The following is a 24,899-nucleotide window of genomic DNA, read 5'->3' as shown; positions in this document are numbered from 1 at the left end:
ATCATAAGGTCATAGACACCCCAAAACACACCACTGGACGTTGTACTGTCCACCAGAAAGACAAGATCCAGCCTCATCCACCAGAACACAGGCACTAGTCCCCTCCACCAGGAAGCCTACACAGCCCACGGAACCAACGTTAGCCACTGGGGGCAGACGTCAAAAACAATGGGAACTACGAACCTGCAGCCTGAGAAAAGGAGACCCCAAACACAGTAAGTTAAGCAAAAATGAGAAGACAGAGAAACACACAGCAGATGAAGGAGCAAGGTAAAAACTCACCAGACCAAACATATGAAGAGGAAATAGGCAGTCTACCTGAAAAAGAATTCAGAGTAATGATAGTAAAGATGATCCAAAATCTTGGAAACAGAATGGAGAAAATACAAGAAACATTTAATTACAAAGTAGAAGAACTAAAGAGCAAACAAACAATGATGAATAACACAATAAATGAAATTAAAACTTTTCTAGAAGGAATCAATAGCAGAATAACTGAGGCAGAAGAACGGATAAGTGACATGGAAGATAAAATAGTGGAAATAACTACCGTAGAGCAGAATACAGAATAAAGAATGAAAAGAATTGAGGACAGTCTCAGAGACCTCTTGGACAACATTAAACGCACCAACATTCGAATTTTAGGGGTCCCAGAAGAAGAAGAGAAAAAGAAAGGGACTGAGAAAATATTTGAAGAGATTATAGTTGAAAAGTTCCCTAATATGGGAAAGGAAGTAGTCAATCAAGTCCAGGAAGTGCAGAGAGTCCCATACAGGAAAAACCCAAAGAGAAACACACCAAGACACATATTAATCAAACTATCAAACATTAAATACAAAGAAAAAAATTTTAAAACAGCAGGGCAAAACAACAAATAACATACAAGGGAATCCCCATAATGTTCACAACTGATCTTTCAGCAGAAACTCTGCAAGCCAGAAGGGAGTGGCAGGACATATTTAAAGTGATGAAAGGGAAACACCTACAACCAAGATTACTCTACCCAGCAATGATCTCATTCAGATTCGACGGAGAAATTAAAACCTTTACAGACAAGCAGAAGCTAAGAGAATTGAGTACCACCAAACCAGCTTTACAACAAATGCTAAAGGAACTTCTCTAGGCAGGAAACACAAGAGAAGGAAAAAGACCTACAATAACAAACCGAAAACAATTAAGAAAATGGTAATAGGAACATACATATCGATAATTACCTTAAACGTGAATGGATTAAATGCTCCAACCAAAAGACATAGACTGGCTGAATGGATAAAAAAACAAGACCCTTATATATGCTGTCTACAAGAGATCCACTTCAGACCTAGGGACACATACAGACTGAAGGTGAGGGGATGGAAAAAGATATTCCATGCAAATGGAAATCAAAAGAAAGCTGGAGTAGTAATTCTCATATCAGACAAAATAGACTTTAAAACAAAGACTCTTACAAGAGACAAAGAAGGACACTACATAATGATCAAGGGATCAATCCAAGAAGAAGATATAACAATTGTAAATATTTATGCATCCAACATAGGAGCACCTCATTACATAAGGCAAGTGCTAACAGCCATAAAAGGGGAAATCGACAGTAACACAATCATAGTAGGGGACTTGAACACCCCACTTTCACCAATGGATAGATCATCCAAAATGAACATAAATAAGGAAACACAAGCTTTAAATGATACATTGAACAAGAGGGACTTAATTGATATTTATAGGACATTCCATCCAAAAACAGGAGAACACACTTTATTCTCAAGTGCTCATGGAACATTCTCCAGGATAGATCATATATTGGGTCACAAATCAAGCCTTGATAAATTTAAGAAAATTGAAATCATATCAAGTATCTTTTCTGACCACAACACTATGAGACAAGATATCAATTACAGGAAAAAAATCTGTAAAAAATACAAACACATGGAGGCTAAACAATACACTACTTAATAACCAATCGACCACTGAAGAAATCAAAAAGGAAATCAATAAATACCTAGAAACAAATGACAATGAAAACAAGATGGCCCCAAACCTATGGGATGCAGCAAAGGCATTTCTAAGAGGGAAGTTTATAGCAATACAATCCTACCTGCTCTTCCACAGCAAAGGAAAACATAAACAAGGAGAAAAGTCAACCCTCAGAATGGGAGAAAATATTTGCAAATGAAGCAACTGACAGAGGATTAATCTCCAAAATTTACAAGCAGCTCATGTAGCTCCATAACAAAAAAACAAACAACCCAATTCAAAAAAAGGCAGAAGACCTAAACAGACATTTCTCCAAAGAAGATAAACAGATTGCTAACAAACACATGAAAGGATGCTCAACATCACTAATCATTAGAGAAATGCAAATCAAAACTACGAGGTATCACCTCACACCAGTCAGAATGGCCATCATCAAAAAATCTACAAACAATAAATGCTAGAGAGGGTGTGGAGAAAAGGGAACCCTCTTGCACTGTTGGTGGGAATGTAAATTGATACAGCCACTATGGAGAACAGTATGGAAGTTCCTTATAAAACTAAAAATAGAACTATCATACGACCTAGCAATCCCACTACTGGGCATATACCCTGAGAAAACCATAATTCAAAAAGAGTCATGTACCACAATGTTCATTGCACCTCTATTTACAATAGCCAGGACATGGAAGCAACCTAAGTGTCCATCAACAGATGAATGGATAAAGAAGATGTGGCACATATATACAATGGAATATTACTCAGCCATAGAAAGGAATGAAACTGAGTCATTGGTAGTGAGGTGGATGGACCTAGAGTCTGTCATACAGAGTGAAGTAAGTCAGAAAGAGAAAAACAAATACCGTATACTAACACATATATATGGAATCTAAAAAAAAAAAAAAGGTTCTGAAGAAACTAGGGGCAGGACAGGAATAAAGACGCAGATGTAGAGAATGGACTTGAGGACACGGGGAGGGGGAAGGGTAAGCTGGGACGAAGTGAGAGAGTGGCATGTACATATATACACTACCAAATGTAAAATAGATAGCTAGTGGGAAGCAGCCACATAGCACTGGGAGATCAGCTTGGTGCTTTGTGACCTCCTAGTGGTGGGATAGACAGGGTGGGAGGGAGGGAGACGCAAGAGGGAGGAGATTTGGGGATATATGTATATGTATAGCTGATTCACTTTTTTATAAAGCAGAAACTAACACACCATTGTAAAGCAATTATACTCAAAGATGCTAAAAAATAAATAAATAAAAACATGGAGTTATCAGTGATATTTGAAAGAAGGCACCTGGTGACACTCGATGGGATTTGCCATAAGTTTGGCCAGAAAACATGGCTTTCCCAGTATAACTTGGCTATGATGAATGATGTACTACCTCTGAGCTCAGTCTTCTCTTGTGGGTGACTTTGATTACTTATCTTTCCTTCTTCATGTGTCCTACGTGGAAATGGTTCCTGACTCTGAATCTGACCATTACAGTGGGGACTTACAGTCTTTCTGACAGGTGGCGATGCCGTTAGGTTCCCTTATAGGCCCCCTAGCTTTCTCTTGTATGGGGCTTGGTGAATGTGGAGACATTTTTGGTTGTCATAGTTGGGTGGCAGGTAGGATGCTACTGGCATCTAGTGGGGAGGGGTCTGCGATGCGGCTGAGCATCCTACAGTGCACGGGACAGCACCCGTCCAACAAGGAATTATGTGGCCTAATAAGTCAGTTGTGCTGAGGTGGTCTGTTTTCAGTGGGTTGCTAAGAAATGTGAAAGATTTCAGGCAAGAGTGGTAGTGGGAGAAATGAAAAGCAGATATCTAGAATGAGAGGAAAGTGTGTGTATATGATGGGGAGGAAGTTGAGTAGGAGCTATAGAACCCATGTGTGTAAGGTGGTACCTGGACCCACCAATTTGAGTTTTATAGATATTTTTGGAAGAAAATAAAATGACTAGGTTCACACATTGTATCCTGCTTTGTGCAGTTAACCATGTAAGATAAATATGTGCAACAAATAGTTGAAAAACTCGCAATATACCAACTGTCTTAAGTCATACTCTGAGGATTCTGGGAGTTGAAGATCCCCTTTAGGAATTAGGCTCAGCTCCTGGCAGACAGCAGGTGCTCAATAAATATTTGCAACCAGAGTGAGTTAAGGGGAAGAAGAGAGGGAAAGGGAATGGACTCAGAGGCCACTGGAGCAGCTGCCCTGTGTCTACCACACACAGTCCAACTCCATGGAAGTTCCCCGTTGAAGAAGGTCGCGAACTGTGGAGGACTTCTGCCATTAAGGCTTGTGTTTGCTGTCTTTACTAAAGCTGTGCCTGTGTCTACCCTGGGATCCAGCAGTTCCACTCCACAGCGTGCAATCAGCAGAAATGCTTACGCATATTTACTCAGTCATGAGCTTTCAAGAATGTTCACAGAAGTAGTACCATTCATAGTAGCCCAAACTGGAAGCTACCCAAATGCCCATCAGTAATAGAATAGATAAATAAATCCATTAAAAAAATTGCTAATGGACTTGAGGACACGGGGAGGGGGAGGGGTAAGCTGGGACGAAGTGAGAGAGTGGCATGGACATATATACACTACCAAATGTAAAATAGATAGCTAGTGGGAAGCAGCCGCATAGCACAGGGAGATCAGCTGGGTGCTTTGTGTCCACCTAGAGGGGTGGGATAGGGAGGGTGGGAGACTCAAGAGGGAGGAGAAGTGGGGATAAATGTATATGTATAGCTGATTCACTTTGTTATACAGCAGAAACTAACACACCATTGTAAAGCAATTATACTTCAATAAAGATGTTAAAAAAAATTGCTAATGATGAAATATTTCCAAATACAATAGGGTATAAGAAAAACTGGCATTCTAGTTCCTACCACCCAGATTTAACAAAGGTTAACATTTTTCCTGTTTGTTTGTTTTTATTCTTCTTCTTCTCCTTTTTAAAAATTTTTTATTTTTTATTTGAGAAATAGAACCTTCTGGTGGCCTTAGTGTTGGGGGCAGGGTAGAGGTGGGTGAGTGATGTACAGATACTGAAATGTAAGAGTGGGATGACCTGGGCTTTCTCTGCAGGTCTTCCCTTGACATGGAATGAGTTACCTGTCACTGGCACCTAAACATCAAGCAGAGTCGTCAGCGAGAACATCTCCTCATTAAAGATTCCGCAGTGCCACAGAAGAAATAGGAAGAAGCCATGCCTTTCACCTCTCCTGCTCTCTGAAAAATAAAACACTTTGCAGTAGTGTCCTTTAAGGACACAATGCCTCTTTCGTTGAAATATAAAAGAATTTGGCTTTTTCCATCAAACTGTGATTGGAATACCATGAATGTTTTGATTGCGCTGATGTGAAAAAAGAACCAGACAGGGTTTGGTGTTTTCAGTGATTGCTGTAATTGGTAGCAGGATCACATTCCCCCTTCTCTTCCCCTCAGGCTGGCTCATCAGGACGCAGAGGACTGAGAGTAACATTGTCATGGGGATAACCTTGAGTCTGCTCTGGTTTATATTAGAAGAAACATTTGCACACTTCTTTACTTAGTATTAGCATCATTGATGATGGTAATTTTTTGGTAACTCTCTTCCTGACTGTCATGAGGCCCATGGTTGAGACTGGTTCCCTTTACTGAGTGCTTGCTAAGTGCTAGGCCTAGTCCTAAGCCCTGTGTGTACGTTCTGTTTCCTCCTTGTAATAACCCCTGAGGTAGGCATTGTTCCTGTCTTCACCTACAAATGAGAAAACAGGTGTGGGGAGGTTGATTAGGTTGCCAGGGGTCACCCTGGGAGTGGCAGAGCCATGATTCACATCTCATTTTGCCCGACTCCAAAGCCAAGTTCTCAATCAATTGCTAAATGAGGTCCACTTGATATGGGTATTTAGGTTAACAGAACTGTAAAGTAGGAGTTCAGGTTCTGGGAACAGGATCTGGGCTGAGCACTTCCCAGTCCTATCTAATGCAGCCTCCTCTGAGTCTGAGGTAGGTGAGGCAGGCGGGCCTGCTCCCATTTCACAGATGAGGACTCTGGGGCCCTGCAGGCAGTGAACTTGCCCAGAGCCATGCAACTCATGTTGGGCTGGATATTAACCAGGGTCTTTTGAAAACACACTCCAGCTCTTTATGCTGTGGTTCAGCTTGGTCTCTGACTACCTTGGTTGACCTTCAGCCCAGCACTTAACTGTAAGATTAATGCTGTTTCGCCATCTTTTATTTTTTTTTTTATTTTTTTATTTTTTTAATTCCTTTATTTTTATTATTTATTTATTTATTTATTTATTTTTGGCTGTGTTGGGTCTTCGTTTCTGTGCAAGGGCTTTCTCTAGTTGCGGCAAGCGGGGGCCACTCTTCATCGCGGTGCGCGGACCTCTCACTGTCGCGGCCTCTCTTGTTGCGGAGCACAAGCTCCAGATGCGCAGGCTCAGTAGTTGTGGCTCACGGGCCCAGTTGCTCCTTGGCATGTGGGATCTTCCCAGACCAGGGCTCGAACCCGTGTCCCCTGCATTAGCAGGCAGATTCTCAACCACTGCGCCACCAGGGAAGCCCAACCATCTTTTAAATAGGAGTAGTACTACCTGTCTCACTTGTTAGAGATTATAGAGGGTTAGCTAGAAGTGTGTCTTTTAAAATTCTTGGAGACACACACCATTTAGATACATATTTATTTAATCACTGTGGTGCTTTATGATGTGAGATAATGCTTTTTTTTTTTTTGGCCACAATGTGTGGCTTGCTGGATCTTAGTTCCCCAACCAGGAATTGAACCTGGACCACAGCAGTGAAACATCAACTCCTAACCAGTGGACTGCCAGGGAGTTCCCGAGATAATGCTTACTTGTTAGATTTAGTTACATATAAATCTTTATTTTTGATATTCTGGTAAAGTTATTTGGTAAGTCACCTGGAAGTTGAAGACCTTAAGAGAGATTTTTTTCTGCACAGACTGAGTCAGTGTTTTTCTAGAGGCATCATAACTAACCTCAGCTTATTCTGGGTTGCTTTGAGGTGGCAGCTGCTCCCTGGTGGTTACCTGTTAAAGGCGCTAACTGGAGACACCCAGAAGGGCCCGACTCTACTGTCCTGCACAGGTGAGGCCGGCGGGTCTTTCCCCAGATGACATGTTTCCTTCCAAAATAGGTTCCTGTGCTGTTGAAAAGAAACTCAGTGGCCATCTTCTATAAAAGAGTGAGTATGACAAACTCTACTCACTTGGTTGGTAGGAAAATAGGATGGCAGGAAATACTGTATGTACGTACAGACCCAAACATAGCGCCTAATTCACAGAGAGCTCTCAATAAGTGACCTTCTTCCTCCCTCATTTGGCCTGTCAGAGGGTTCCCTCTTGCAGATTTTTTCCCCCTTTGACAGGCCTATTACAAATCTCATGACATGTTTAACCTTTACAACTTGTCTGTTTGCTCTCCCTCATGAGTGGGTCATTGTGAGGAAGGAGACCATCTGTCTTACAGATAAGTGGTGGTGTCCTGCCAGGTGGCCACTGTAGAAGCTCAGGCCTTGGGTTTAGGACTCATGTTATCTCCAGTCCTGGACTGACATACTTTGAAGCCACCGTCTGACTGAAAAACCACAGAGCTGCAAGTCGGTCAGCAAGTCTCCAGGGTGGCAAAGAAATAATTATCTCAAGCAAAAACGGATGGCACTTTAAGCCCTGAAGACGCAGAAAGGTTTGGGTCAGGACTCAGCATCTCAACAGCCCAAGAAAACTGTTCTCCTAACCTAGTTTTTCAGATGGGATTTTCGAGCTTCTATTTTTGACAACATTCCCGGTTATTGCCCTCATTGTCAGGAAGCTGGAAGTACATGAAGTTCAGCTTTAGGGATATAGCCCCTTGAAAACGTCAGAAATCTTTCGAAGCCTGAGGTGGTAGCCTCTATGGTAGAAATAGACCATGAGGTGGAAAGTTGTAGGATTCTTGGGTACCTCAGGTTGACGGCCTCTTAGGTCCCAATTATTATCTTCTTCCCTGAATTTAATAGAAAAAGAAAAAGCAAAGGGTAGAAGGAAAACTCAGAGTGGAATGTATTATATGCACTGACTGAGTCCTTCTTCTGAGAAAAGTGCGTGTCTTAATATCAGTGCTGAAAACAGTGACTGGCATGTAATAGGTACTCAATAAACGCTTGTGAAGAATAAGTGAAAGTCATGGTGTAATTACTGTAGGGAATTCAAAGATGCTGAAGAAATAGCCTAGGAATGTAGAGTACACCTGAGAAAGAGTGAGCAGGGAATTAAAGTTATCTGGTGCTGGGTAAATATGTTTATCCCCTTATTCTCAAACTTTCCCCCTAACCTTCCCTACCCCTCTATACCTTTAGAAAAAATAAAGACTTACTTGGAATCTGCTAGATTCCTCACTTGCTAGAGTGAGGCACATATAGCTGACTCATCTATAGCAGAAAGACACAGAGTTTAAGGCCAAGTATCACAGATTGGATTCTCTGGAAACAGATGCTGAGATAGAGCTTGGTGTGCAGAATATTTATATAAGGGGATCCACACCTGTGGAAGGGATGGGGAGGAAACAGGATTGGGCAGAGGGCGAAGCCAAGACTACAATGCAGGTCCAGGACGTCCCACCCGGTCCCTGGGGCTCTGGGGTATAAATGACCCATAGGATTTAGCTATGGTGAACTCACATGGCTGTGCCTTTATGCCCCTGCCGTGGTTGGTCATTGGTGGCTGTGAGGTGGCTCTTTGCAGCTCTCCTGAAGGAGCTGAGAGCTGGAAGCTTCTGCTGATGCCACTCCCAGCAGCTGGAAAATCATTCCTTCCTCATAGGGGGATCTGGCCGGTGCATCTCCACACCCACTGCACCAAGTGAGATTCCCTCGGGGTCCAGGCCTGCCTGCAAAGTGAAGAAATGTTTTGAGTCTTGTTCCAAGGGGGATCATAAGCTCTTTGGGAGCCTGAGATGTCAGAAACCCGTGGTAGAGGGTGACAGATGTGGCCCGGCTGGGGCTTGATTTGGGGACCAGGCCCAGCTCAGCATCACAGATTGAGGTGAAGGTGATGATGGGCACTTTGCTGAAGCTGGTCCTGCCGGTTCCTGTTCCGGTTCCGGTTCCGGTTCCGGATCCTGGCCTGCTAACTCTGCTCTCGCTGTTCCCCAGGCCAGATCACCCGGTTCTTCACGTCTCCTGGAACGACGCCGTCGCCTACTGCACATGGGCGGGGAAGCGGTTGCCCACGGAAGCCGAGTGGGAGTACAGCTGTCGAGGAGGCCTGCAAAATAGGTACTTGGAGGGTCTCGTCTTTGCCTAACAGTATGTGGTCCTTTTTCTAAATCTACGGAACTTACATTAGCTGGACAGTTGATTTAAAACCCCAGCCAGATCGCAGCTTGCTCCTACTGGGCTTTCTTCCCGCCCGTGAAGTTACTTGGGGAACGTGGATGCAGGGGTCACCACCCCCTGACAGTCTCCCAAAGCCATGTGTGCGGTGAGGTGGGCTACGGCAGTTGAGCCCCCATCCCCGTGTCACATAGTCCTCCTTAGAGCCTCCTGGCAGGCTGCCTTGCTTTTTGGATTTTCTTATCTTAGGCATCTCCTGAAGCAGCAATATATCTTTGCTTCCAGAGCCATGAGACAGAAAACTCATGTTTGGGTCACATCTTCTAGGAAAGGCTCCTTAAAATAACGAAGGCTTTATAAAAAAGTGCGGTGTGATGTTGCCTGCTTCCATATAAGTCCAGGATGATGTCTGCTTTCCCAGCCTCCTATAAGCCCTTCTTTTAGTTCTGTGATTTATTTCAGGCCTCCTGAGTCCTCGGGAGAGACCAAGGTTGTTGTGAACTTGACATGAACTGGCTATGCGGAAGTTAAAAAAAAAATCCTGATTAAAAGCTTTATGTATTTTTTTTTTTTTTTAAAGAATAGCTCACTCGGAACAAGCAAGCAATGTTCTCTCTTTCACTGCCTTCCTCCTCTTGACTTTCGTCCAGAAGCCTGTGTCTGTTTGACAGGCTGATGCCTGTGTCTCTTCTGACAGACTCTTCCCCTGGGGCAACAAACTGCAGCCGAAGGGCCAACATTATGCCAACATTTGGCAGGGCGAGTTTCCTGTGACCAACACCGGAGAGGACGGCTTTCGAGGGACTGCGCCTGTGAGTAACAAGGCTTGTGACGGATGGCGGCGGCTGCAGCGCACCCAGAAACCGCCAGCAATGAGTGAAAGCGCCGCTCACTCTCTGCCCCACGTGCTGCACCCTTCCTGCCTCCGTCCACCACCGCACGTAGCAAATACTAATAATTAACCAGACGTTCTTCTTCTGTAACACCTTTTTCTTTCTGATTCCATAATACTTGTTGTGGAAACTTTGAAAAAACAAGAAGTGTACAGAGGAGAAAATTGAAAGGATCTGGAATCCTGCCACCCAGAGATAGGTAACCCCTGTTAACGTGTAGGTGCATTTCCTCCCATTCGTCTCCCGTGTTAATGATGCTCCTAATGGCTAGTAGTTAGTGAGTGCTTGCAGAGTGCCAGGCACGTTGCTGAGACATTTGCATGAATTATCTCATTGAGTGTCTCTTCAGCTCTGTAAGGTAGGTACTGTTATCCCCGTTTTCCAGGTGAGCATTCTGAGGCACACAGAGGTTAACTAACTTGCCCAAGGTTACACAGCTGGAAAGCAGCACAGCTGGGATTTGAACCAGGTCGGTTTGTTTTCAAAGGCCATGCTCTTAACTACCATAGATGCCAGCATAAATGTTTCTGGTGTATATGTGCCTATATATTTTTTAGATATTGCTTTTCGGTCATACTATAATATTTAAAATCCTACTGTTTTTCCCTGGGTAATATCAGCAACATTTTATCTGTCATTAGCAGTTCTTCACAAATACATGTCTTTTAGCAGCTGGATAACTTGTCATTTGAATGAACCCTAATTTATTTATCTCTTATTTTTGCAAATTTACATTATATCTATTTTTCTGCTAAACAACAATGAACATCTTATGCATAGATATTGTATCTCCGATGATTTTTTAAAAAATTTTTATTGGAATATAGTTGATTGTGTTAGTTTCTGCTGTACAGCAGAGTGATTCAATTATACATATACATATATCCACTCTTTTTTAGATTCCTTTTCCATGTATTCCAGAGTATTGAGAAGAGTTCCCTATCCTATACAGTAGGTCCTTATTAGTCTGATGATTTTTTAAAAGATAGATTCCTAACAGTGAAATTAATGAGTCAAAGACTAGAAAACTTTCTTGATAAGGGTTTCAGATATATAACCAAACTCTTTTCCAGACTGCGTATCACATGTTTCCCTCCATGAGTGTTCCTTTCTTTCTGCCCTTTTGTCAGCAAAACCATACATTAATGAAGCAATGTTGAAAGCATTTCGTTTTCTCTTTTTTTTTTTTTTAACATCTTTATTGGAGTATAATTGCTTTACAATGGTGTGTTAGTTTCTGCTTTATAACATAGTGAATCAGCTATACAGTTACATATATCCCCATATCAGCTCCCTCTTGCGTCTCCCTCCCACCCTCCCTATCCCACCCCTCTAGGTGGTCACAAAGCACCGAGCTGATCTCCCTGTGCTATGCGGCTGCTTCCCACTAGCTATCTATTTTACACTTGGTAGTATATATCAGTCCATGCCACGCTGTCACTTCGTCGCAGTTTACCCTTCCCCCTCCCCATGTCCTCAAGTCCATTCTCTACGTCTGCATCTTTATTCCTGTCCTGCCCCTAGGTTCTTCAGAACCATTTTTTTTTTAAGATTCCATATATATGTGTTAGCATATGGTATTTGTTTTTCTCTTTCTGACTAACTTCACTCTGTATGACAGACTGTAGGTCCATCCACCTCACTACGAATGACTCAATTTCGTTTCTTTTTATGGCTGAGTAATATTCCATTGTATATATGTGCCACATCTTCTTTATCCATTGATCTGTCGATGGACACTTAGGTTGCTTCCATGTCCTGGCTATTGTAAATAGAGCTGCAATGAACATTGTGGTACCTGACTCTTTTTGAATTATGGTTTTCTGAGGGTATATGCCCAGTAGTGGGACTGCTGGGTCGTATGGTAGTTCTATTTTTAGTTTTTTAAGGAACCTCCATACTGTTCTCCCTAGTGGCTGTATCAATTTATATTCCCACCAACAGTGCAGGAGGGTTCCCTTTTCTCCACACCCTCTCCAGCATTTATTGTTTGTAGATTTTTTGATGATGGCCATTCTGACTGGTGTGAGGTGATACCTCATTGTAGTTTTGATTTGCATTTCTCTAATGATTAGTGATGTTGAGCATCCTTTCATGTGTTTGTTAGCAATCTGTATATCTTCTTTGGAGAAATGTCTGTTTAGGTCTTCCACCCATTTTTGGATTGGGTTGTTTGTTTTTTTGATATTGAGCTGCGTGAGCTGCTTGTATATTTTGGAGATTAATCGTTTGTCAGTTGCTTCATTTGCAAATATTTTCTCCCATTCTGAGGGCTGTCTTTTCATCTTGTTTATGGTTTCCTTTACTGTGCAAAAGCTTTTAAGTTTCATTAGGTCCCATTTGTTTATTTTTGTTTTTATTTCCATTTCTCTAGGAGGTGGGTCAAAAAGGATCTTGCTGTGATTTATGTCATAGAGTGTTCTGCCTATGTTTTCCTCTAAGAGTTTTATAGTGTCTGGCCTTACATTTAGGTCTTTAATCCATTTGGAGTTTATTTTTGTGTATGGTGTTAGGGAGTGTTCTAATTTCATTCTTTTACATGTAGCTGTCCAGTTTTCCCAGCACCACTTATTAAAGAGGCTGTCTTTTCTCCATTGTATATTCTTACCTCCTTTATCAAAAATAAGGTGACCATATGTGCATGGGTTTATCTCTGGGCTTTCTATCCTGTTCCATTGATCTGTATTTCTGGTTTTGTGCCAGTACCATACTGTCTTGATTACTGTAGCTTTGTAGTATAGTCTGAAGTCCGGGAGCCTGATTCCTCCAGCTCCATTTTTCTTTCTCAAGATTACTTTGGCTATTCAGGGTCTTCTGTGTTTCCATACAAATTGTGAAATTTTTTGTTCTAGTTCTGTCAAAAATGCCATTGGTAGTTTGATAGGGATTGCATTGAATCTGTAGATTGCTTTGGGTAGTATAGTCCTTTTCACAATGTTGATCCTTCCAATCCAAAAGCACTGTATATCTCTTCATCTGTTTGTGTCGTCTTTAATTTCTTTCATCAGTGTCTTATAGTTTTCTGCATACAGGTCTTTTGTCTCCTTAGGTAGGTTTATTCCTAGGTATTTTATTGTTTTTGTTGCAATGGTAAATGGGAGTGTTTCCTTAATTTCTCTTTCAGATTTTTCATCATTAGTGTATAGGAATGCAAGAGATTTCTCTAATTTTCTTCTAAGAGATTGCATTAATTTTGTATCCTGCTACTTTACCAAATTCACTGATTAGCTCGAGTAGTTTTCTGGTAGTGTCTTTAGGATTCTCTATGTATAGTATCATGTCATCTGCAAACAGTGACAGCTTTACTTCTTCTTTTCTGATTTGGATTCCTTTTATTTCTTTTTCTTCTCTGATTGCTGTGGCTAAAACTTCCAAAACTATGTTGAATAATAGTGGTGAGAGTGGGCAACCTTGTCTTGTTCCTGATCTTAGTGGAAATGGTTTCAGTTTTTCACCATTGAGAATGATGTTGGCTGTGGGTTTGTCATATATGGCCTTTATTATGTTGAGGAAAGTTCCCTCTATGCCTACTTTGTGGAGGGTTTTTATTATAAATGGGTGTTGAATTTTGTTGAAAGCTTTCTCTGCATCTATTGAGATGATCATATGGTTTTTCTCCTTTAATTTGTTAATATGGTGTATCACATTGATTGATTTGCGTATATTGAAGAATCCTTGCATTCCTGGGATAATCCCACTTGATCATGGTGTATGATCCTTTTAATGTGCCGTTGGATTCTGTTTGCTAGTATTTTGTTGAGGATTTTTGCATCTATGTTCATCAGTGATATTGGCCTGTAGTTTTCTTTCTTTGTGACATCTTTGTCTGGTTTTGGTATCAGGGTGATGGTGGCCTTGTAGAATGAGTTTGGGAGTGTTCCTCCCTCTGCTATATTTTGGAAGAGTTTGAGAAGGCCAGGTGTCGTTTTCTCAACGCAGTCAGGAAAGGTATCTTGTGGTGAGGAAATAGCACCTTACTGGGTTTGTTGTTACAGAGAATAATTTTCTTTCAACAATCTTTCAAACAGTTGTCATTTTTAAAATATTTGTATTTTTGTTTCACACGAATATATTTCTTCCAAAATGTATTTATGAATGTAGCACACATATGTTATTTGGAACATGACCAAATGATTCCAGAATTTCAACTGAAATAATAAACAAGTGAGAAAGACCGAGACATTGGAAAAGTTGAAGGGTGAGGAGACACTTGACCTATCAGAACTTTAAAAATATTTTGAGCCATATAGTTAAAGCAATATAGTTTTTTTTTTTTTTTGCAGAGTTAATATAAAAAAAGAAAAGTTGCATGAGAATATGTTGCCCTTAAATAGGCACATGAGTGCATATGTGTGTGCTTCTAAAATTCTATATGTATGAGTTAGGTATATGATAAAGGTACTGACACAAACCAATGCGAACTGGATGTATTATTCAACAGACAAAAGACTAATCAGGCCATCTAGAAGTTGGTTCTTCTCAAGTTTCCTTCAGGATCGCTTGTGCTCTCATGGGTGCATAGTTTTAGTCAGTAAAATGAGTGATTAGAGACCTCGGGGTCTAAACTATCTCAACCTTTTCTCAACCATTTCCTGGGTAAGAAGCCCAGCCAGTATCTCATGGGCCACCTTTTGTTGGCAGAACGGCGCTGCAGGATGAACAGAATAAGGTGCCTGATGAGGTTGCTCATGACCCCCCAGGAAAGATGATAGTTGGTGCAGAAACAGGACAGTGGCCATCACGTGGTTTGAGAAGGGCCTTGGCAGCCTGGATGTCCCTCTTCGATGGGAGTCTGTGTGAAGTAGGGCCACTGCCCTTAGCCTTGAAGCCTATGGCATGGGCTTCTGATGGGCCTCACAAATTATATTAGCGCCTGCCAGTTTTCATAAAAGGCCATGAGAAGCTGTGTTGGACAGTTATGAATATTTTACAGCACTTAATGGCTACAGAATTTCTTATCATTATTTAAGCACATGAGCCTCCAAGGAAAATAGTCATTTATTCTCAAGTCAGTGCACCTTTTCAGAAAACACCAGTTTCCGTATGAAATAAGGATACTTTACAGATATTTAGAGTTGGAGCATTTAACTGTGGGTTCAATAGATGTCTGCTTGGAGTATATTCAACAGAACTTACCTGAAGAAGTTGCCGTAGAAGTTCCTAAGACAAAATTAGAACAGTTAACAGGAGCCCGCAAATAACCAATTTGAGAAACAGGACCTGAGGAGAGAAAAAGCAGCAAGTTATAGAGAGACCACTTCCACCTGTGTTTGGAATGAGACTTGACAAGATCTGTACCTTTAAATTGGGACTGTTTACCCAGAGAATTATCTCGTCCTTCTTAGCTGCCTTGTTGTGTCCACAGGCCCTGGTCAGTTGAGAGCAGGAATTGAACTTTAATGATAGGATGGACTACAGTGAAATAGCTCCCTCCTCTGCTATTTTATGTATTTTATTATTTTCACTCTGGTTGTAAACTGAGCAGATTATTCTGACCACAGTGAATTTGAAGAATTAGATTTGTATTTGGTTAGGCCTCGGTTGTACAGTTATTAGTATGTTTTGGTTTTCATGGCTGTCAGCTCATTCACCTGAAAATAAACATGTTTGAAGTATTTCTCAGGTACATTTGTCTTCTTCTGAGCTTTCTGGAAGGAAGCTTTGGTTGGTGTGATTAATTTAACCATGAGCATTTAAAATTTTTATACTCTGTGTGGTAATTTTGGGGGTGGTGGCCTCCTGATTTTACCTCACTTAAATGTCATTGTTTAAAGAGGGATAACCCCTCAAACCTTTGAGTAGATGCTCTTAGTTCCTCATCTTATGGCTTAACTGCTCCAGATAGGCTAACTTGCTTGCCCAGTGGTTGCTGTGTGTTGGCCCATAAAGCGGACCTCAGGCTGACTGACCTGAGAGCCCCTCCACTTGTCTGCTCTCTGAGCCTGAGAAATGATTCCTTCTTCCAGAACGTTCGTTCCACCTCACTTGCTCTTGCGTCCCTTGCTCCTTCCCTTCTTTCCCTGAAATAACTTATTTTCTTCTTTTCCTTCCTTCTCTTTCCAGCTGTTATTCTGTCTTGCTCTTCCTGATCATCTCCAAATTCTTGAAAGGACAGTGTATCCTCTGGCCTTTCCTCCTTTACTGTCTCTCTGACTTTTGAACTCTGACCTCAATTCCCACAAGGTACCTCTACCTTTGTTGAGGAGGGTTCACCTTCAGCCTGAAATCTCTCCCTCTTGGGAGTTCCTGCACCTTTTCTTTCATTATCTTACCTTACTCATCCCACCCTGCCTTTCAGGATTGGATTTTTTTTTTTTGGTATCCTCCTCCTTTCTCCCTCATTAAAGCTTGTTCATGTCTATGTCATCAGACCCTTCCTGCTTTCAGTCGACACGCATGGAGTTACTGAATGAAGCAATGAATAGGTACCACTGTTTCCATAATGAATGCTGAGTAAGGAAGCAGAGTGGTAAAAATTTTCAGCTTTCCACCTTGCCTGGATTAAGTTTTTTTTGGAGTAGCTTCATAACTTTGAAGTGCTCTGAATTGCCCAAGTATCAGATGCTTCCATATTTATGTGTCGATCTAAAACCATCTGAAGCCAAGTAGAAGTGAATGGTATTCCTTTTAGTTCTACCTCATTAATTGGGAAAAAAACATGGATTTAAAAAAAGATTTTTAAAAAAGAACCCCAAAGATACCTTAATATTTTTTTCATTTAAAAAATAAAAGTTTTCTTCATGTATAAGAATTTCTATTACAATATGTTAGGAAAAATTTTGAGTCCCTAAAATAGCAAAACTGTTCTGTACATATTTACTCTTCAGTCAAAGATTTTTCTCTCGTCCTCCTCCCCATCCTCCTTCTTACACAAGTAAGTACCATGTCTGTGACAGTATTATGTGGCAGACTGTCTGGTCTGCCTTTGAAATGTGATCAGACTACTTGCTGAAGAGCCTGTGCAGCTTACCTCATACTTCCAGGTGCCAGAGATTGCAAACCCTCTATGTATTACAGATACGCTTGGCAGTGAATTCACATTTTCTTTATAAAAACAAGTCCCCTCAGTGTTGCGATGATAACGACTGAGGCGTAAAGATAAGCTGGAGGGGGCTGGTGGAGAGGACAGAATTGGCTTGGGATCTCTCAGTGCTAAAAAGACATCATGGCCAGCAGAGCTCAGCTCTGATGACAAGACTGATACCGGGTCTAATATGGTGTTTCTGTTATGCTTTTGAAGGTCGAAAGATCGTTTACCCCTCACTCCCCAGTCAGATACAGATTTGACTTATGATCAGTACTAGTCTCTCTATTAGGAATAATTTCATTGACTTTCCTACCATGTAATGTAAACTCTTCTTAGGTTTCTAAACTCTCTTTGAGAGCTCAAAGCTGAAAAATATCTTTCTTTGTTTCTACATTGGCCAGATTGTATTTTCACTGTTGGAATGAGAATTAATATTCATACTTTAAGAGTTCTTTGTGCATTTTTGTACCAAAGAGGTTTTCTAGACAAGGTGAGTACTTTGACAACATTTCCCCCTTTTTTTAATTTTTAGGTTGACGCCTTTCCTCCCAATGGTTACGGCTTATACAATATAGTAGGGAATGCCTGGGAGTGGACTTCAGACTGGTGGACCATTCACCATTCTGTTGAAGAAACCATTATTAACCCAGTGAGTATCAGTCTCTGAGTATGTATTGTGAAAAGGTTACCTCCATCCCCTGGGCAGTCTGTGGCAGCAATTTCATGTGTTTCGGGTATTTATTTTCTATTGACATTAATCTTGGAATTTCCCCAAAGGGATATGAAGCACTTGTCTCTTATTTCAACCTTAAAGCATTGTATAGACATGTCTATGGACATTTTATATGCTGCTGGATTGTGATGGTGATAATGATTTGAGGGAATCTGTCTATAACTTTAGAAATTATTTCAGCCTCATAAATGTGATCAAATGTGAGATATATAAATAAGTATGCAAGATTCATTAATGTTTATTAATAACTAGTGAGATCTGGTAGATGGCGTTTATCATCCAGCTAATTGCCTGAGTTTTCATTGGTTGAAATTTTGATTGAAGAGCATTGTTTGGGGAAAATGAGAAAGGATGTTTTCTGGGTGAATGTTGAATAAGGAAGTTGAGTCATTTCATTATTATTTGCTGAACTCCACAGTATGTCAGTTCAGTGCATCATAAACCATGGGAATTTAGACAACCATGTTTGAGTTTTACCTTTTCTGGCATGGGAGGAATGTTGACTGCAGCTAGTGGACTCCTCTGCCTCTAAAACCAAGCTCTCCCAGCAGAATATACAAAAATTGAGACGCTACAAAAACTGGGCATGTGGGTGGGAAGTACTTCCTTTAAAAAGAACATGTCTGAATATTTCTTGTGTAAACAGATTGGGGGGAAAATACCATTTAAAAATCCTATCTCGAGCAAACTAGACATTCATAAGTCAGATCCAAGAATGTATATTTATACCAAAACTAGCTAGACTGGGAACTTAATATGTTTAATTTTAAACCTTAACCTCTTGAAAAGCCACAAAAGGTAGTGATAAAGAAAATTAATTCTTCGATCTCTTCTCAGTGGAGTGTTAAACAGCTCAGAGTAATTGAGGAAGTTGTCAGACTCTGAGCTTCGGGCCATTTTTCAGAATACGGGGATAAATTTGTTTGATATGCTTGATTTTTCTTCACAGAATAACACGTGGATTGCTCATGAGTAATCTAGAGACAGAAATCTACTTTCTTGGGGGCAGATGAAAAAGCTGAGTTCTTCAGAAACTGTCATTTCCTCCTTGTTTTCCTTGTACTTTCTGGCAGGGCTGCTGGAAGTAGTGGTCAAAGACAACCCATCTCTCCAAAATGAGAATAAGGTTGTGAAGTTCTCAGTGGGTTTGTGGTTGGGAGACGCCATTCTCTACTGGCAAGATGTGACTTGGCGTTTGCTGTCAGAATCAGAAATAGAATTTTTTTTCCCCTCAGATTAAAGCATCTGCATGTTTGGAAGGGGGTGCACGAGGCTTCAAAATGCTGGCAAGTTGTGAATGTATCTCTCTGACCATCTGTTGTCGAGCTGAGTGCTTATTAGCTTTCAGTTTTATAATTGCTTGTGTTTCTTCTAAGGATTTACAGAAAAATCCATATTTTTCTTATTTTCCCCAGTCCCGGGCTCTATCTCAGATGTTGTCTTTGCTGTATAAATCATTCTCCTTGTAGGGTTCTGTCTGTCACAGAGGCCTCATTTGCTTCCTTATTTGACTGGGATAAAATTCAACAGTTTTGAGAACTAAATCCCAACTCCCTTGCAAACTCAGACTCTTTCATTCAAATCTTCACAGCTCTCCTTCATTTGTAGAGCCACTGCCTGTCTCTCATCTGCATTACTGCATCAGCTTCCCAGCTGGGCTCCCTGCCTTCACTCTGCTCTACTGTAGCTGTAATGATCTTTATAGAGGACACGCTTAATGCTGTCACTCTTCTGTTTAAAATAAAGTACAAACTCTTGAACATGACTTCTGAAGGCTAAAATAATTTAGCCCTTGCTGATCTCTCAATGGCCACAGCTTTTTCTTCTTCTTTCAACATTTAATTATGAAATGTTACAAAAATTCAGACAAGTACAGAAAATAGCATAACAGATACCTATGATATCGACCATTTTGATTTAACATATATTGACAGTATATTGTATTTACTATATTTCTTTTAGCTAAAGAACAAGAAGAAAAACTATTCTAGTCAACACTTAATATTTGTCAGTATTTTTAATTTAAGCTATTCTGGTCAGTGTATAGTGCTATCTCACTGTGGTTTTTTAGTCATTGTATATGTATATATATATTAAAATTTATTTTGTTGAAGTACAGTTGATTTACAGTGTTGTGTTAATTTCTACTGTACAGCAAAGTGATTCAGTTGCACATAAATATACACATTCTTTTTCATATTCATTTCCATTATGGTTTATCACAGGATATTTAATATAGCTCCCTGTGCTATATAGTAGGACCTTGTTTATCCATTCGAGATATACTAGTTTGCATTTAGTCATCATATATTAAAGTCTGTATCTGACAACTCTCATATCTGGCCACTCTGCTGATCTGCTTCTGTTGTCTGTTGTTCTTGAATTTTGGTCCCATCTTGTTTTCTCACATGCCTTGCTATTTTTGATTGAGTACCAGATATTGTTTAAGAAAAACTGTGGTGATTATTTGAGATCTGGATAGTGGGATCTTTCTCTAGAGTGGACTTACCTTTGCTTCTGGAAACTTCTATTTCACATTAGCTTATTCCAATCACAAATTGAGATGATTTGAAGCTGAGCTTCAGTCCCTGTGAGGGCTAGTTGGGTATAGTTCTTCAGGGTGCCAACGAACAGTCTAGGGGTTTTCCATGACTTTTCTTCCTTGTAGGCCCCCGAGCTCCAGGTTTTTCTTCCTTGGCCTATAAGTCTATGCAAAGTTCTGTTCAGCTTCTCAGCATTATAGCTGCTGCCACTGGAATCAATAGACCTCTGGGAAAATAGGCTCACCTCTCTGGACTTCCCTTCTCTCTGGGATTTGAGCCCTGCAATTCCTCACAGCCCTGATAGTTCTCATCTGATCTGTTTAAACTCCCAATTGTCTTTGAGGTCTTTTTTTAAAAAATTAATTAATTTATTTTGGCTGTGTTGGGTCTTCATTGCTGCGCGTGGGTTTTCTCTAGTTGCGAGGAGCGGGGGCTACTCTTCGTTGCAGTGCACGGGCTCTAGGTGTGCGGGCTTCAGTAGTTGTGGCACACAGGCTCAGTAGTTATGGCTCACGGCCTCTAGAGCGCAGGCTCAGTAGTTGTGGCACACGGGCTTAGTTGCTCCGCGGCATGTGGGATCTTCCCGTACCAGGGTTTGAACCCGTGTCACCTGCGTTGGCAGGCGGATTCTTAACCGCTGCGCCACCAGGGAAGTCCCCTCTTTGAGGTCTTAATTTATTTGCCTTTCTTCCCTGATGGCCTGTGTATCTCCAGTGCCTAGCAAAGAACCTGGTACATAATAACTGGTCGTATGATAAACCCAATTCCAGATACCTAGGATCAAGAGAGTTTGGTTACTGTTCATACTCCAGGTGTTTCAAAAGCAAAGGCTAGTTAAAAACAGATATTTTCAGGGAAAGCTTTGGACCAGAATACCCATGTGATTAGTAAACATTTCAACCCAGGAACTGACCTCTTCAGTGTCATGTGTATATTTTAGTTCCAAGACTAAATCATAATGGCAGATCATTTTAAATCTTCTTTGGAGAGCTTAGGAAAAGTCAGTGCTCTGTACGCAGAGGCTATTCGGGGATTATCTTTTTCTTATTCAGTGACTTCCAGGGAGCACAAGCTAATCATTAGTGTTTATTTTATTGGGTAGTCATTTATGGCAAAAGCAGGTGGTGGGAACACCTTGTGTGCTTTGTACACACAATCCTAGGAGAGGCTGAGCTATTTGGCCATATGGAGTGAGGGTCGGTTTGGTCTTACCTGGTAGAAGGTTCTTGGGAGTGTGCATGCATGCATGTGTGTGTTTTCTGGAACTGCTTAGGGTGGCATCACCTCTTCCCACACAGACACAATCCAGAGGGTGGCTGTTGATACTATTGGTTTTTTTCACCCAATAATTATAGTAATAAAAGATGATTTGTGGTTTTTTTCCTTTTTAGTTACGTAACCCGGAGACCCTTATTAATCTGTGGCAGTGTGTGGTGCTTAAAAGACTATGTAGAGCTTATATAGCATCCTGATTTCTCACACCTGCATCCTCACTCGCACTACCCTGGTATCATGCTGACTTGTTCGCTGATGATGTGAAAGGATGGAGTGATCTATAATATCTTTCCCACTCTTAGAGGTACACAGTTTCATCCGGGCAGCTTTTTTTTTCTAAGGGAAAGAATTCTAGTCTTAGAATTAGTCAAAGTAACTTGGATTATAGCTCTACTACTTAATAGTAAAGGAATCTCTCTAAACTTAGAATATATCTTAAGTTTCCTTATCTACAAATTGGGAATAACTATACCTATCTCATGAAATTGTTGGGAAGTTAGATTTGATAATGTTGTATGTAAAAATACTTTATACCCCAAAAGTACTATTGTGGTGGTGGTTTACTCTTTTTGTTTAAATTATTTTTGGGTACCTAATTGGGATATTGTATGCTTCTGTTCAGCAGAATTAATGAGGAATGTTGGCCTTTGGAAGCAGAGGGGGAGAAAATGATGTTTATAAATAATGAATGCCTAATATTCCTCCTATCCTTACCTTTTGTTAGCATATCACATAGTCATCCTTACAATGAAAATCTCACTTCATGGCCCATTAAAGTCCAATGGGAATTAAGTTTTCTAAAAAGTATTCCTCCTCTGAATGAATCCCTGCTGCTTGCCAAATTCTATTAGCCAGAGATTCTGTTTGTTTTGTTTTTGTCAACGTTTGATTGTTCAGTTAGATTGTATAGCTCTAGACATCTTGGGAAGTGTGCTCTCTTTTGCAAGTCTGCGTTGTTGTGGTGTGGAATTGATCAGGAGGCTGTAAGCCCTCCTTGTGTGCCAGCCGTGGTTTGCAGTTTGCACTCTGCTCGTTTTGAAGGACACACATCTGAGCCCTTGCCCATCTCACGGGGCACATGCCAACCCTCTGACCTGAGGTGCTGGCGGATGCCTAATGGCCAGTCCTGCTTTTGCCATTGGGTGACTGGACTTGGGGCTTGGACTTGCGTTTGCCCATCCTCTAAACCAGCGGTCCCCATCCTTTTTGGCACCAGGGACCGGTTTTGTGGAAGACAGTTTTTCCACGGACGGGGTTGGGGGCGGGAGGTGGGGGGTGGGGGATGGTTCAGGCGGTGACGCGAGCGATGGGGAGCCACAGATGAAGCTTTGCGCGCTTGCCTGCCGCTCACCTCCTGCTGTGCGGCCCGGTTCCTAACAGGCCGCGGACCGGTATCGGTCTGCGCCTCGGGGTTTGGGGACCCCTGCTCTAAACTCCACATTTGGTTGTTCCTCTTCCCAATAACCCCTCCTCTGGCCTCCCACCACTACATGGATCAATGAATTTTGTGCATCAAAAATGTTAGATCCCTGGGGCTTCCCTGGTGGTGCAGTGGTTAAGAGTCCGCCTGCCAATGCAGGGGACACGGGTTCAAGCCCTGGTCCAGGAAGATCCCACATGCCGCGGAGCTACTAAGCCCGTGCACCACAACTACTGCACCTGCGCTCTAGAGCCCGCGAGCCACAACTACTGAGCCCGAGTGCCACAACTACTGAAGCCTGCACGCCCTAGAGCCCGTGCTCTGCAACAAGAGAAGCCACCCCATGAGAAGCCCGCGCACCACAACGAAGAGTAGCCCCCGCTCTCCACAGCTAGAGAAAAGCCTGTGCACAGCAACAAAGATCCAATGCAGCCAAAAAATAAATAAATAAACTTAAAAAAAAATGTTAGACCCCTGCTTAGCCTGTCTCCTAGTCCTCCTCTGCCTATGGCGTGAGCCTGTCCTTGTCTCAGCCGGGCAAGAAACTGTAAATATCACATCATCCTTAGTTGAGATTGCCCCACCCATCGGCTGCCCCATCGGCAGCCTCATCAGTGGAGCAGGCATACCCAGGATGTGCTAGGAGAAGGAGTTCATTGAGGATTTTTATCTGCCGTAAGGCCTTCATTCGTGTATTTTCAATGAGGACAGTTTAGAATAAATCCGTTTGATGTAGAAGTGACCTGGTATTCAGAATGAAAAAGGCATGAAAGTGTTAAGGAAGTTGATTTAAACTTGATAATAAATTACTGTGGTTGTAAATTATATTTAATAAATCCCAAAGGGAAAGCAGGGCAATCAAAAATCATCAGTCTCTAGAGGCCATGCTTATGAAAAGAATTTTATCTTCTTCTCCCTAGTGGAAGATGAAAATCATTCTGGAGGAAAAGCTAATGTTTATCCATTGCCACTGTTCTTCGTGGTTCTGGAGCAAGGTTGATCATTCAACAGCAATAACAAAAAAAAACTGTTGAAAAATAGAAAGAATAAGCTTGAATGTATATGGCTCAGATATTTAGATCCTGTAAACACATTTTCAAACACATGCTTCTTGCTTGAAAAGAGTGAATGCTAATTCCAGTTGCTATTTGGAAGGTGGTAAAAATGCTATTCACAATAGTATTACCTTCACAGTCTCATGTTACAGCTCTGGACTCTTCCTGATCAAATAGAGTGGGACACCCAAATGTATTGTGGCCTCCTCTCTTAGTTTGGAGGATCAGTGGATCTTGGAGGGAAGTGAAAACTTCCAGCTTCTACCCCTGCAGGAACCCTTTCTTTGGTACCCATGACAGCTATGGTCCTGCAGCCTCGAGCTTCAAACTTCCTGAGGCCAAGAACGCCCTAAGGTCTGGGGCATCTAGTTGTGTTATCAGATGTGCTCATTGTTTGATGTTCTCCCATGGACAACCAAATATTCCGTCCCCGGAGTTTCAACTCACTGGTGCTCCTTCTGCAGTTGGTGGAATACAGAACACAGCTTCTGTCTCGTGCATGAAAGCTTTTCAGATACCTGAAGAGAGTCATAGCCTGTGACCCCTCGTCTTTCTCTTTCTAGATAAACATCCCCATTCCTTCAGCTGCACCTTGAATAACTTGGTTTCCAATCCAGGGCAACCCAGGTTACGTTCCTCTGAATAATATGAGTGGTTAAAAAAGT

The 24,899-nt window shown here is 41.5% G+C and overlaps 1 protein-coding gene across 5 annotated transcripts in view; it reads left to right on the top strand.

Moving 5' to 3' along the window:
- SUMF1 (sulfatase modifying factor 1) overlaps positions 1-24,899 on the top strand; it is a 110,743-nt gene that overhangs the window by 53,024 nt on the left and 32,820 nt on the right. For 3 of the 5 annotated variants that reach the window (XM_036870064.1, XM_036870061.1, XM_036870063.1), the window contains exons 4-7: positions 6,982-7,064; positions 9,109-9,231; positions 9,986-10,100; positions 17,741-17,857. In XM_036870064.1, the coding sequence (XP_036725959.1) occupies positions 6,982-7,064; positions 9,109-9,231; positions 9,986-10,100; positions 17,741-17,857 (438 nt within the window). The remainder of the gene's footprint in view (positions 1-6,981; positions 7,065-9,108; positions 9,232-9,985; positions 10,101-17,740; positions 17,858-24,899) is intronic. The other 2 variants (XM_036870066.1, XM_036870062.1) reach the window with 1 other exon arrangement.

The sequence above is a fragment of the Balaenoptera musculus genome, chromosome 11, assembly GCF_009873245.2.
Source record: "Balaenoptera musculus isolate JJ_BM4_2016_0621 chromosome 11, mBalMus1.pri.v3, whole genome shotgun sequence".
In the NCBI taxonomy this organism is placed as follows: domain Eukaryota; kingdom Metazoa; phylum Chordata; class Mammalia; order Artiodactyla; family Balaenopteridae; genus Balaenoptera; species Balaenoptera musculus.
This window is presented reverse-complemented; position numbering and strand designations above follow the sequence as displayed.